The 14987-nt window shown below is 42.7% G+C and overlaps 1 protein-coding gene across 2 annotated transcripts in view; it reads right to left on the bottom strand.

Moving 5' to 3' along the window:
• Nucleotides 1-14987, bottom strand: part of Acss2 (acyl-CoA synthetase short chain family member 2) — a 42678-nt gene that overhangs the window by 6302 nt on the left and 21389 nt on the right. Inside the window, exons 3-11 of one of the 2 annotated variants that reach the window (XM_032904530.1) lie at nucleotides 7351-7442; nucleotides 7055-7158; nucleotides 6764-6836; nucleotides 6420-6495; nucleotides 6144-6258; nucleotides 5389-5427; nucleotides 1088-1223; nucleotides 571-743; nucleotides 164-297 (exon numbers count right to left, since the gene is read on the bottom strand). In XM_032904530.1, the coding sequence (XP_032760421.1) occupies nucleotides 164-297; nucleotides 571-743; nucleotides 1088-1223; nucleotides 5389-5427; nucleotides 6144-6258; nucleotides 6420-6495; nucleotides 6764-6836; nucleotides 7055-7158; nucleotides 7351-7442 (942 nt within the window). The remainder of the gene's footprint in view (nucleotides 1-163; nucleotides 298-570; nucleotides 744-1087; nucleotides 1224-5388; nucleotides 5428-6143; nucleotides 6259-6419; nucleotides 6496-6763; nucleotides 6837-7054; nucleotides 7159-7350; nucleotides 7443-14987) is intronic. The other variant, XM_032904532.1, reaches the window with a different exon arrangement.

Raw genomic sequence — 14987 nt, 5'->3', positions numbered from 1 at the left:
AAAATTCTGAGTACATTAGGAGCCAAAATATACATGCATTCAGCACTCCTTCACCCCTCCCCATCCCAGGTCAGGAAGTTGGGACAATAGAAAGAAACTGCACAAAGGGCAGTGTTCAGCTCTGAAGGATACCTATCAGACAACAGATGGGGAAGGGTCTCACTTGGTGACAGGATCATCTCCAAACTTCATGAGCATCCGGATTGCTGTTGGTGCGGTGTAGAACTTGGTCACCTTGTATTTGTCCACAATGCTCCACAAGCGGCCTTCATCTGGGTATGTGGGGATCCCCTCAAACTGACCCCAATGGAATCAAGTTATTTTGGGCTCTTCCCAATAGTCTTTCCATTCCCTTCCACTCCCTCAGGTTTAGTATTCATCATTTATGACCAACTGTGTCTTTACCCTCTGACCACACAAGCCAAGAAGCTTTCTAGTAGGATATATGACCTCTCAAGATTCCTTTTCCTTCAGGAAGAAGTCCCTGTATAAGTTTCCCTTCTTTAGACTAAAAAGCTGTGGGAAATGGTTACCCAGGACAATTTTGTCCATGCCCAGCTCCCATCTCACCAAAACACTGGTGGCACCATTAGCCAGCGGCCCATAGGTGACATAGGAATGACCAGTGATCCAGCCAATGTCTGCTGTACACCAGAATACATCCTCCGGATGGAAATCAAACACAAACTTGAAAGTTGTAGCCACATAGAGCATGTAGCCTCCAACTGTGTGCACCACACCCTGTGGGGACAATGGGGCCTCAGGTTAGGGTTTTGTGTCCACCTCTATTGACCAACAAATAGAGCCTGCACGGAGCTGGAAAAAGATCCTTCTTAAAGATTTTAATCCTTTCATGGCAGCGTCTCTCTCTGACCGCCTTTGTTGCACCCTGATGTCACATACGTACAGTGACCACTTACATTCTTAGACTGTGTACCAGAGTCACTCATATCTTTCGGATTCCCGGTACTCATTCACACACGCAGGCATGCACGCATGCACGCATGCACACACACACACACACACACACACACACACACACACACACACACACACACACACACACACGCACACACACGCACTTGCCTTGGTTTGCCTGTGGAGCCACTGGTATACAAGATGAAGAGAGGGTCCTCAGCATCACACCACTCAGGCTCAAACTCGTCTCCTGCCTGCTGCATGAGTTCATGCCACCACAAGTCAACCCCTTCATTCCAGGAGATCTGTGGGGAAAGACAGGAATGGGCAGGGAAGAGCTGTAAAAAAGTTCAAGATAGAGGCAGGAGACACCCTACCTGGTACCTGGAGGGGTTAAGGCCCTACATATAGGGCGAGAGGAAAGGAAGGGGGCCCTTCACAGGTACAATGGAGCAGAGAGAACAGACTACTCTACATTCTTGCTCTTCCTCTAGCCCAGAATCCTGCTTCCCTGGCTTACTCTGAGGAGTGTGACCTTACTGGCTCCTTCGTATCCTGCAGCTCTCAGCTGAAACACCACCTTCTTACAAAGACCCCCCTGAACAGTACCTGACACCCTCCACCCCACCTGCTGTTACTATTCACCATACCTGGTTTATTCCCATACAACACATATTTCTAGGTATTGTCTTCTTGATTATTATCTCCCCCAACTAGACAGGGACCTCTCAGAGGATAGTGGCATAGCTGTATTTTACCCCCATAGCCTTAGCACCTAGTATTGTATTTGACACTCAAAAGACATTTTTGTTGGATAAATTACTATACATACACAGCCTGAATACACACACACACACACACACACACACACACACACACACACACACACACACACACACACTATAGGACTGGTGGCACATCAGTAGGAATGTAGACAACCACACAATTCAGAAAAACAAAATTAGTCACTGCCTACAGGTAAGGAGAACACTTAATTCTGTTAGTTAATAGCAAGAGAACCCAACAGATTTGGGTTCAGGACTTTTTTCCTATGTGATTAGAAGCCATCCCATCTTGGAGTTTCTCTCTGGTATTTTTATCCAAGTAGAACCAAGAGGGTTTCCCATAGCAGCTCTTACTTGAGACAGGTTCTGCTCAGCATAAGTCTTGTTTCAAGTTAGTAGAAAGGCCAAAGGTAAATTCCTCTCAGGAAAGGGATGGCCTACTACGCTTGACGGCCTTTGATAGTGACCTCAGGCTCTGCTATCCTGAAGTTTCTCTCCTCTCTCCTTTGAAACTATTTTCTTTTCCTGACTATGTTACCTCTTTGAAAACTAGTTTTTCCAGTCTAATTTCTGTTGGGTGAAGTTGGATTCCCTTGATGTCTCAAAAATTACTCTGGAGTTCAATTTTTACCCATATGACCACGGGAAGTCATTCTTTTTCCTGTTTTCTTACTTATGTGTGTGTTTGTGTGTGGCATGTGTTGATGTGCCATGGAAATGCAGGTGCCTGGGCAAGGGGAGGGACTGGAGTGACAGATGGTTGTGAGCCACATGGCCTGAGTGCTTGGAGCCCTGTTCCCCTCAAGAACTGCAAGTGCTCTTAATGCTAAACCATTTCTCTAGAGGGTTTTAAACAAGGACAGTTCCTTTTGCCATAAAGGTCTGACATGGTCTTGTAAATGCCAATAGAGACATATGACAGTTGCCAGTAGAGAGGAAGACTAAAGTCAGACAGTTAGGGACAAGTTTAATGACCACTGGGGAAAAAAGTTAGGATGGCGAGAAATGTTTGGGGTTTTCTTTATCTACCTTAAAGCCCTTTCACAATCAGTAAATTATTTTTATTTTTATTTAAGACGAGGTCCCTGGCTTGCCTCCAATTACAATTCTCCAGTCTCAGCATCTGTGTTGGTGGAATTAGAAGGATATACAGCGACATCTGCTTCCATTAGATTCTTGGAATGTTCAATGGCCCTGATTGACTGGTAGATATAGCAATGCTAGATAAATTCCTTTCTCTAATACATAGTTATATACCCATATTGTTAGGTGAATATTTGATTTTTAAACCCCAAAATGTCAGACACACACCTTGATAAATTAGAACGTGACTCGCTAATCACTCCCATTTTTATGTATTACCTGACCTTTACCCGTGAGAGTTTGGAACTGCTGGAGTATGAGCATTATAAACCCATCTAATGGTGAAGCGGGGTAGGATGGCTCACGCCTTTGATCCCAGCACTCAGGAGGCAGAGGCATGCTGAATTCAAGGCCAGCCTGGTCTACACAGGGAGCTCCAGGTCAGCTGTGGCTAACAGAGTAAAGCCCTGTTTTAAGAGAGATCCGGCTATGTATGTGGGGATGTGACAGAGAAACTGTCCCAGCAAGAAAACATGACGTGCCCTATCTTTAAGTGCATGATCTACATAAGCTTATGTGTATGTTGTCACAGGGATACTTTTTTCCTGTCCAATGATTGTTTGAGTTGAGGGCCTTAATGCTTTTAGAGCTATGTCAATAGTCTTTATAAATGGTGCTGGCTTGCAGTATATTGAATTGTTATGGGGTAAGACACAGTTATACTGCAGTTTGCAATGAGAGAATCTTTACAGTCCTATAACACTGTTTCCTTTGTGGGTGTGTGTGTGTGTGGAGGGGGTGGTGATGGAGTAGGTGTGGTACTCCAACTGTGGAGCTGACAGTGAGCACCAGGAAGCAGAATGAGCAAACATTGCTGGTGAATGTGTACCTATGAGGCCTGTGGCCTTGAAAGAGGAAAAGGCTGGGTTTTCTAAATAAAAACTGAGCAGTTGGCCCTGCCTTAGAGATTACCACATATGCAAGAGGAGCATGGAGTCTGTAGGTGGCATGGGTGAGAATCCCTGTAAACCTGTCCAGGCCTTCCTTTGAAGACTGGAACAGGGCGGGAGCCTGGAAGCCTACCAAGGTTTCTACAGTTTTTACTGCAGTTTTCACACAAACCAACACGAACTTTGTGAGAATAATTTAATTTTCTTTGTTGTTTTTATTTGTTTGCTTGCTTGTTTGGGGTTTATTTTTTGTTTTTGTTTTTGTGACTGTTTTTGTTTCTGGTTTTGTGACTGACTTTATTTTATTCTCCAAAAAAACAGAAACTCATGAGTTTGTTACTTGGAGCTGAATTACAAGAAAATGTTACTGTTGTATTGTTTTGGATTTATTACTTATTTATCCCAATCTTCTTTCTAGAAATTGCCAGTCTGTCTGGTGTTTTAAGGCAGTGACAACACTAACATATGAGTAGTTACTACATGCCAAACAACATATAGATAGATGGATAAAAGCCTCTGAGATATGCAGTTACTATCTTTCCCTTAGAGAGAGAGAAACTGAAACAAAAGTTGCCCCAGCTTACATTGTAGCAGGTGGCAGAGACAACATTTGAACCAGGGAGCCTGGCTCTGAGGCCCCCATTCTAAACCACCACATTTGTTACCTCTTTCAAAAGAAGTTTCATTTAGTTTTTGTTTCTTCCCTTCTTGGCTGGCCTTGAACTTGCTATGTAGATCAGACTGTCTTGAACTCACAGAGATCCTTATGACTCTGCCTTCCCAGAATTGGGATAAAAAGGCATGTATTCCTAAGCCTGGCTTTAACTAAATTTTGTAGACAAACAGTTTTCTAAAAACCAGGTCTATGTCCACACCCATCAGAGTAAGGGCTTATATACACCCCCAGCACAAGGACTCAGACATGGAAGACACTAAGTTACTTGTGAAGATGGTGAAGCTCACAGGAAAATATTTTGTTTTAGGGGTGGGAACAATTTTTTGCTTAATCACTTACATCTCTTTGGTACTGATTTCTTAAAAAGTGGAGTCCAGAAAAGAGACAGGATTTGTTGAAGTCATACAACTAAACTTTGGCCTCTGAACACCAAGCCACCGATAGTTTGCTTTGAGCACCACCTACAATGTGACTTTTGTTGAATTTAGAGTGATGCATGGTTTATAAATTCCAAGTTGCATATAAATGTATTTCTGCTGTCCCATACAAAACTTCTTTTTCTTTTGCAACATAGGTCTAACTTTCCACTTGATGGTAAAATCCCAAGATTAAAGCCTGTACCTCCTCCTCCAAATGCCTCCTGTCTTTCCTGGCTCTACCCTCTGCCCAGCTAAGTACACAGCATATGCTTTCTGAGAGGTCACCTAGTCCCCTCTCCTACAAAGGATGTCTGTGGCAGGAGTGAACTGATGTCTGTTGCTACCTCTGATATCCTTGCTGTATGTGAGCCAACAAAGGCAAAACCAGACATTTATTCTATAACCCTCAGAATGACAGGGACAACAAGGGGCCCAGGAACAAAGGAATCGGCCTAGCTCTAGCAGTAACCTCACTGGAGCAAACAGACAGAGAGCAGATGAACAGACAGACAAGCACACAGGGAAGCAGTGATCAAGAGCAGTGAAGAAGCGGATACCTGGGGTCGGATGCACTTGGATTTCTCTTTCAGCTTACCCTGTTAAGAGCCCATGGAATGGAAAGGCTGATGAGCAGGGTCCAAGGATAGAAGTGAGAGGGAAGGGTGAGTGTTCCCTAAACCCCTAGTTGCCTTCTTTCTCCCCAGCCTGCCCTTTCACTAGTCCCCTTAGCCTCTATTCTCCTAACCCCTATTCTGTACAAAATTTCTAATATTGATTGGGCTTCCCAATCTCCTTAGTCTCATACTAGTAACCTCTCTAGTCCCAACACTATTCAGATACTTCAAATAAAAAACTCTAAGTAATCTATCCTTTTGGACCCCAGAATTTACATACCCATGCTCCTCAGAACTGTAGGCTATCAACAGGACTGTCCTACAGCTTTCGGCAGAAGTAATGGGTTCAAAGCCACAAAGGTAGTTCATTCAAGTTACAGTTCAATCAGGATGAGTACTTATAGTCACCCAAGTCAGCACATTTCCCACCCAAGCCCAAGCCTAAACCCTAAGGGTCCCCTGTGCTTATCAACATTCACAGTTTTTCAGGCTAAATTCCTAAAGCCCAAGAGCTTCTCTACCCATATTGAAGGTCAAAATCCCCTGCTCTCAGCCAGCTCTACTAGAGGAAGCTTTCCTGGAACTGTTCCTAGATCTCAGCATTATGATGAAGAGGCAAAAGGGGTGGGGGAGGAAATTCTCGGATAGGAAGAAAGGGAATTAGAGCCCAAAAGAGAGCACAGTAACGTCAGACTCACCTGGACATCTGGACATGGCCTCTTAACAGGTGGGGACTGGCTGGGGGAGTCATTCATGCCCAGCTCTGCCCGCCCCAGATGTTTGACCACAATGCAGCATCTCACTGGGAAACCCCTGGAGAAAAGAAACCGCTGAAGTATTGGCCTGGTTGGTTAGAAGAAGTTGACAAGATGCACCCATGCCCCTCTAGCAGTATATAGCAAGGACAAAGGGAAGCTGGCAGTGGAGAAAGATCCTGTTAACCAGGTTAGTAGCCAGTAGGTCAGCAAACTTACTTCTCTCGGCACTTCTCCAAGGACTCATCAGCCAGCTCCTTCAGGTTCACAAGTTTTTCCCCCCTGTAGAAGGCATCTTTGGGGAGCAATAAACATTCCAGGCCTTAGTACACACCATGCTCCCTAGTGGGCCCAATGGCCACAGGGTCCTTCCTGAATAAACCTCTTGACTCTGGTTCTCCCAGATGATTTGGGCTGACATAGAGTCAGCTGAGGTAGGATGAGGACAAGGCAGGCAAGCAGTCCCTGCCCTCCATTCCAAGTAGCCCCAAATCAACAAGCAGACTGGAGAGCAAACTTGAGGTGTAGGAGGATCTGGAGAAGGGGTGAAAGAATTAAGTCACCTGTAGTAATGAGCAGGCAGCAGCTGGAATCCAAGATCCGTTCACAGAGAGACTCTGCAGAGAAGCCTGCAAACTAGGGAAGGGAAAAAAACTGAGGGGAAGAGGAGGACTACGGTTGAGTGATCAGAGAAAGGAGGTGCTCATGAAATTTAGCATCTCCAAAACAGGGTTCCAGAAGGTACAATAACTGATTTGGATCTATATTTATGATCCTTCACCATCCAGGTCTAATTTCCTTCTCTACAACCCTGGCCCTCACCCTTGGTTCCTTTCACCAGCCCAAGCTCCTACCACAATGGAGTGCAAAGCTCCAAGGCGAGCACATGCCAGCATAGCAACCACAAGCTCCAAGATCATAGGCATGTAGATGGCCACTCGGTCACCCTTCTGAACACCTGTAGGAAAAGGACAGAGCAGAGACCATGGGCCTTTCCTGTTTTCCTTGCTCCCTCCCTCTCAGATGGCCCCTCCTAGCTAACTTTTCCTGTTCCTGTTACCAGATTCCTTCCATATCTTGTCCTTTCTCATCAATTCCCCAGATACTTCAGGGTTAGGTCCTCTAGTTCCTCTCCCATACCCATACTCACCCTGTTTACGGAGAACATTGCTGAACTGACACACCTGGACCAGGAGTTCACGGTATGTGACCTTGGTGGTCTCCCCTGGCTCATTGCCCTCCCTGAAATACACCAGAAAGGATCAGTAACAAGAGATGCATCTTATTCTCTTACAAGTAAGACAGGAGCAGTCACAAAATTCCATCTGCTCATACCAGTGCCTGACACTCTCCTGTCATACCTTTTCTGCTACATCTTCCTAAAAAAATTATAATTAACTAATTTTTAAATTTTATATGTATGTCTGTTTTCTCTGACTGAATGAATGTGTACTGCCTTGCATGCCTGTTACCACCAGAGGCATTGGATCTCCTGGCACTGACGTTACAGATGATTATAAGTTGTTATGTGAATGCTAGGAGTTCAAACCCAGGTCCTGTAGCAGAGCAGCCAGTTTCTCCTCATACCACACCATGAGCTGACTGGACTGACACCATGGCCTCTCAACATATTTTATATACAAATTTTATGAGATTTAAAGAGTATTATCTATCTCTGAATCTCTTCTCTTTTATCCTAGGGTTGCATTAAAGAGAAAGCACACAGCAAATGCACCTTGTTGTTGTTGCTAATGCTGAGTCAGAGTCTAATGCCTGGAACCCTCACTGCCTGCCTCTGCCTCTTGGACTAAAGATGTGTCACCTGTCCAGCAAAGTGTCAAGACTGAATCAAAACCTTGGATAGAGACTCACTCCTGTAATATCAGGGGTAATATCCAGTAATATCCCAGGAGACTAAGTAGGAAGTTCTCAAGTGAACTGTCTCAAGTTCAAGGCCAGTCTGGGTTCCATAGTAAGTTCCAGGCCAGTCAGGAGTGTGAAATCCTGTTAGATAGATAGATAGATAGATAGATAGATAGATAGATAGATAGATAGATAATAGATTGATAGATGATAAATAGATAGAAGATAGATAGATGATTGATTGATAGATGATTGATAGATGATAGATTGATAGATGATTGATAGATAGATAGACAGATAATAGATTGATAGATGATAAATAGATAGAAGATAGATAGATGATAGATTGATAGATAGATAGATAGATAGATAGATAGATAGATAGATAGAAGTATGATGGCAGTCATCTTCATTCTCAATACTTAAGAAGTGAAGGCAGGAGGATCAAGCATTCAAAGTCATCTTTGGCTACTTGGAGTGTTGAGGCTAGTCTAGGCTACATGATACCTTTCTCAAAAAAAAAAAAATGGGGAAACTGCTGTGGTATTTAGATATGGTGGTGCATGCCTGTAAGCCCACCACTAAGTAGGCTAAAGCAGAATCCCAAACTTGAGGCCAGACTGAGCTACTATAGAAAAAAATTAAGTGGGGAAAAGAAATTATATTGTTATTTAGAATAGGGTCTTCACATTGCCTGAGCCCTGTTACCTAAGGAATTTGTTTGAATATAGATTCCTAGACTTCAACTCAGACCTACTGAATCAGAATACAAAATCTATTTGTGTATGCATACACATGTGTGTGCACATGCACACACACACATATACACGCACTTGTTCTTTGACAATTTGAATAGGTACAAAATACATTCTGACCACATTCACCCCTCCTACCAATACTGACCCTTTCTTTCCTATTAATTCCCTTCCTGTTTTTATGTCATCTACTTCTGTTTTGTGACCACTGAGTTTAACATCTGCATGAGCAAGGCTGTGAGCTACCGACTGAAGCACAACCCTGTTACAGCTGGGACAAAAGTTTAAAAATCACTACCTTTGGACTTGAGGACATGGCTCTGTGATACAACACTTGCCCAGCATGTGACAGGCCCTTGACAATCCAAGGATCAGAAAATGTGGGTTGTGGGGGCAGTGGGGAACAAAGAGTCACTTTTTTAAAAAAGACAACTAATGAAACCAGGCATGGTGGACTGCATCTCTCATCCCAACACTCAGGAGATGAAGGCTAGATCTTAAATTCGAGGAAATCATGTGCTACACATAAGTCTTTATAAATACAGTTTGATTATCTTGTCCCCTCCCCCCTTTTAAAGAAAGGCACAAACCCATTTTATTTATTTACATCTGTGAGGGGTACAGCATCACACATACTCTGTGACCAGTGACCTTTGTAGGAAAGTTGCTTTGGAATTTGGCACAAACTACGCCATTGTTTCCATGAGCCTCAACTTTCTCCAGAGTACTCTGGTGCTATTCAGTTTGTCTTCAGGAGTAATTTTGTTGTGTCTTGCTTTATACACACAAATAAGTACAACTCTTGCCTAGACAGAGCTCAGTTTCATCTCAAGCATAACTATAATTGATTTTAAGTAGAGCTGAGTGCTTTCTTTGGTTCTAGACACCTTGGTTATAGCTAGCAAAAATGCCCTTGTCCCATAGTATTCCAGACATATTTGCCTTTTAGAAGTTCTGTTCCCATAAGACGGGCAAGTGCTTTTAATCCTAGCACTTGCAAGGCAGAGGCAGGTAGACCTCTACTAGTGTGAGGCCAGCCTGGTCTACATAGTGAGTTTCAGAACAGTCAGGGCTACACAGAGAAACCCAGTCCTGAAAGAAAAAAGGAGGTGGGAGGGAGAAGGGAGAGGAGGAAAAGGGAGATGGAGGAGTAGGAGAAGGAGAAGGAGGGGAGGGGAAGAAGAAGGAAGAGGGGAGGAAAATGGGGAAGAGAAATAGGGAGAGGGAGAGGAGGAGGAAGGAGGAAGAAGAATAAGAGGAAGAGTGAGAGGAAGAAGGAAGAGAAGGAGGAGGAAGAGAAGGGGAAGGAGGGGAGGAGGAGGAAGAGAAGGAGAAGGAGGGGAGGAGGAGGAAGAGAAGGAGGAGGAAGAAAAAGAGGAGGAAGAGAAGGAGGAGGAAGAGAAGAAGGAGGAGGAGGAAGAGGAGGAGGAAGAAGAGGAGGAGGAATAATCCTATTTCTAGCAGGCCTCAACATGAGCCCAGATGGTAGAAAGAGCTTTGTCCTGTTTTTATTGGTGGGTTTTCCTTTTCTTTTTAATATTCATGTATTTACTTGTGTGTGGACATACACATTCCATGGTGCTCATGTAGAGGTCAGAGTTGGTTCTTGCCTTTCACCCTGCTGAAGCAGGATCTTTTGTTTCTGCTGTGCTGTGTACTCCAGGCTAGCTGGTTCAATAGCTCCTAGGCAGTTCTCCTGTCTGTCTCCCATCTCACTCAGGACTGCTGGGATTACCATGACCACATCTGGCTCTTTATATGGGACCAGGACTTGAATTCAGGTCTCAGGAAGCACTGCTAGCCGCTAGCCTCTTAGCTATCTTACTGGCTCTTTTCTCTTCCCTCCTCCTCTCCCTCTTCCCTTTGTTTGTTGTGCTATAGGGTCTCACTATGCAGACCAGACTGGCTTCAGACTTCCCATTCTCCTGTCTGCCTCCTGACTGCAAAGGATGGATTGCAGGTGCGGCCTTCACACCTGCCTCACACGCTGTTTCGCCATCTCCCTTTTCCTTGGACAGGCCCAGGCTGAAATAGTCCTTATTACTTTGATTTCACAGAACATGATTAGTTTTTATAAATCTTTATTTTTCTGATGACTGAACAGAAAGTGTTAATCAGAGATCTTAATCAGAGATTTCTTCCTACCCTGTTTGGGTTCTGGGGATCAAATTCAGGTTATCAGGTTAGTGACAGGCACTTTTACATGCTATGCCATTTTACTAAAACCCTTTAGCCAATAAACAAACAAACAAACAAACAAATAACTTTTAAAAAGATTTATAGATTTATTTATTTATTTAATGTATGTGAGTACACTATAGCTGTCTTGAGACACACCAGAAGAGGGCATCGGATCACATTACAGATAGTTGTGAGCCACCATGTGGTTGCTGGGACTTGAACTCAGGACCTCTGGCAGGGCAGTCAGCACTCTTAACCACTGAGCCATCTCTCCAGTCCTAAATTACTTTTACTATAAAAATAAAACAATCTCTGAAATGAATGTACTTACTTTTTAATTCTAGAGGTAACATCTTTAAAAATACAACACTCGGTGGGGCTGGGAATATAGTCAGTTGGTAGCATGCTTGCCCAACATGCATGAAGCCCCAGGGGTCAATCTCCAGCAATGCATAAAATGGGTAGGCGGCAAATGCTCATAATCCTAGTGCTCAAATGGTAGAGGCATAAGGATCAGAAGATCAGCATCATCCTTGGCTACACAGTGGTTTACAAGCCAACCTGAGCTAAATGAGATCTTACCTGTGAGTAAATAAATTAAATTAAAAAATGAATAAAATAATTTTCTTTTCTTTTTGAGACAGGGTCTCACTATGCAGGTTTGCCTGGCCTATTACTCACTATATAGACCACGCAGGCTAGAATTAAACTCACAGAGATCCATCTCCTCTGCTTTTCCAGTTCTGGGATTAAAGGTTTCAACTCAGTAACATCAGCAATGAAAATGTCACCCACTTTCTATAACATACTTTCTATCTCCTGACTCCCTAGGTGTGGCTTTTGTTTGTTTGTTTGTTTTTTGTCATTCTTTCTTTACTTATTCAACAACTATCACACGCCATACACATGTGCAGAACAAGACACTGATGTACAATATTCCTGACTTTGTGGAGCTTGTATGCTAATGATATTGTAGGTAATAGACAATCAACAATTAAACCAAGATAATTTTAAGTTATGATAAGTATTATAAGCAGTAAAATAGTGATAGAAAACTGAATGACAAGGAAAAATATCTTTTAAATACACAATTTTATCTGGGCACAATGACATATTCCTGTAATCCTAAAACTCAGAAGGTTGAGGCTGAAGGATTACCAAATGTTTGAGGTCAGCCTGGGCTAAAAAAAATGAGACCTTGTTTCAACAACAAACACATACAAAGGAAGTACCATAATTACATGTGAAAATTTAGATATAAGAATACTTTTCTCACTTCCCTCTGCTATTTAATGATTTTAATAAGTAACATAAATATTTTTTAAAGATTTATTATACACCAGAAGGCATTGGATTCCATTACAGATGGTTGTAAGCCACCATGTGGTTGCTGGGAATTGAACTCCAGACCTCTGGAAGAGCAGTCAGTGCTCTTAACCGCTGAGCCATCTCTCCAGCCCCAAGTAACATAAATATTGCCTAAAGAAGTATGTACCCCAAGTGTCCCTCCCAATCATATCTCCCAATCCCCAACTGCTGACAACCACTGTTACTGAAACTTTGTATAACTTTCTATAGACAATATGTAGATAAGGCTACTCTTAGTGCGGAGAGCTTGTGTGGAGTGACCAAAATAATGACTTCAAAGGATGTCTATTCTTTTAGCATCATTCATAAGATCCTTAGGATACCAATGGAGACAGAACCTTAAAAATTGAACTTAAGATGTTAGACTTTAAAGAGATAAGCTCCTTACAGTCTAGCCAAGCATGGGGTAGTAAGGTTTAGGAAAAGGTGCTCTACTAAAGGGACACACTTGTTAGACAAAGATGTCTACGTAATGTATTCTTACATATTCTAATTTTCTATGCAAATGATAGAATTTTAAATTGCTTCTTTTTGAAACTGTAAACCGGTATAGCCCAGGGTTGCCTCAATATCTCAATCTTCTTGTCAGAGCTTCCCAAGGGCTTCTATTATAGGCATGTACCATCATAAACAAGCAGTTGGGTAGTCGTGTGTGTGTGTGTGTGTGTGTGTGTGTGTGTGTGTGTGTGTGTGTGTGTGTTGATAGGAATGTAAACCAGAGTCTCAGGCATGCTAGGCAAGTGTTCTACCATTGAAGTATAGCTTTAGCCTCTAGTTGTTATGTTTATGAAATAACTGAACAAATATTACATGTATAACTCAATCAGCTTGCTTTGTAAAAATGTATACATATGGCTTGCTGCCATTCTCTATCAAGAATGGTTTCATGCTCTTTATTTGCTATTTGTATGCTATGATTAATTTAACAAGTAATGCTTCAATAGCCATCTTTATTCATGTCATTTGCAAATATATCCATAGAATGAATTACTAGAAATACAATTTTAGGGCCAAAAGATACGTGAATTTTATATCTTGGTCACTATTAAGAGATGACCACTTTAGATAAGAGTCTAGGGAAGGCCTGGAGAAGTGCTATCTCAGCTAAGACCTCAGTAAGAAATAGGTAACCATGTCAACTCCTGGAACCAATATTCTGCACATAGAAAGCATCAAACAGAAAGGTATTGCGGCCTACTCAAAGAACAGGATGGAACTCAGTGTGGCTGGAATACAGTGAGTAACAGATGAAAACGAGAGCTAGGCATCAGCCAAATCAGGTAGGGCCTTATAGGAGTGGTAAGTTTACATTTTATCCTAAGTGTATTCTTTCTGGCTTTCCTTATACAAAACTCATGCCTACCTCCACATCTTAAATTCCATTTTACATGTTTGTGTGTGTTGGTTTGGAGAGGGCCATACTATGGTGTATGTGTGGAGGTCAGAGCACAACCTAGAGGAGTTGATGACTCAATACTATCATGTAGGTCCCAGGTCATCAGGCTTGGCGACAAGCTCCTTTACCCACTGAGCCATCTGCCCAGCTCTGTCATTGCTTGTACTCAAAATGATCCTCTTCCCTTTTCAGATGCAACACTATATAATAACCCCAACAAGCCATCTGTGCTCCCTTCCCCTTTACTATCCAGAGTACTTATGAAGGAGAAACTGAAACCTAGAGAGAACTAGCCAGCCAAGGTCACACAGTAAAAAGTGACAGAGCCAAGAATAGATCGTCAGATCTTCTGATTTCAAGTCAGGACTATTTCATCACAGTGTAAGGGACATGGACAGGCAAGGATGCCAGGCCTTTTCTTACTGAGAGAAGTTACTCAGAAATTATTAGCTTCTGTCCAGCTTCTGGCTTGATGAGTCAGTTGCTATCTTCTCCTTGGCTTTAGTCCTCCTAGGGCTGAGAGAAGCCAAGCATAGCAAGCTTACTAAAACGGGACGGAACAAGGACAGAGGGAGCTGGCAAATGGCCCTGAATGCCTGAAGCAGAAAAGCTGCCCACAAACAAATGCTACAGAAACTTCAAAACATCTCCACAGATGCTGACATGTGTGTCCTCATGCATGAATCCCCAGTGTGTACCACGTACCAGCTCATCTTTGTATATGCATTTGCATAAAACCATATATAGTAATATAGAAACACTAGTCACAACAGCCACCTGGTACATACACAAACACAAAGAAGCATGAATATACGTACCCAGAATTCAAACAGGTCTGCCTGAAAGTCCATTTACAAACCCCCCTGCAGGCACAGCTTGCCTTTTTTAGAAACTTTTCATCCAATCATTTTTTTTATTTTTTCATAAAACTTCCCATTACTTGAAATAATCTCCCATTGATCCCAATCATAACTAACAGTCTCTTTAAACCTCAGAAGTAGACCAAATTAATTGTTCTGTCCAGAGTTCAAAGATCCTAGTGGCTTTGTATCTTGAGAAGGCCAATTCTCACTCCTTTCCCCCTTCTGACCGGCCAGGGTTATTATTCGTGTACTTTACTGGAATGTAGGCTTGCTTCATTATAGCAAAGACCTACCCTGTCTTGTTCACTGCTATATCCCTAGCACTGAGAATAAGCTTTGGAACACAGATGACGAATGGGAA

The sequence above is a fragment of the Rattus rattus genome, chromosome 5 (assembly GCF_011064425.1).
Source record: "Rattus rattus isolate New Zealand chromosome 5, Rrattus_CSIRO_v1, whole genome shotgun sequence".
Classification (NCBI taxonomy): Eukaryota; Metazoa; Chordata; class Mammalia; order Rodentia; family Muridae; genus Rattus; species Rattus rattus.
Note: the sequence above shows the minus strand (reverse complement) of the source record. Positions and strands in the feature narration are given on the sequence as shown.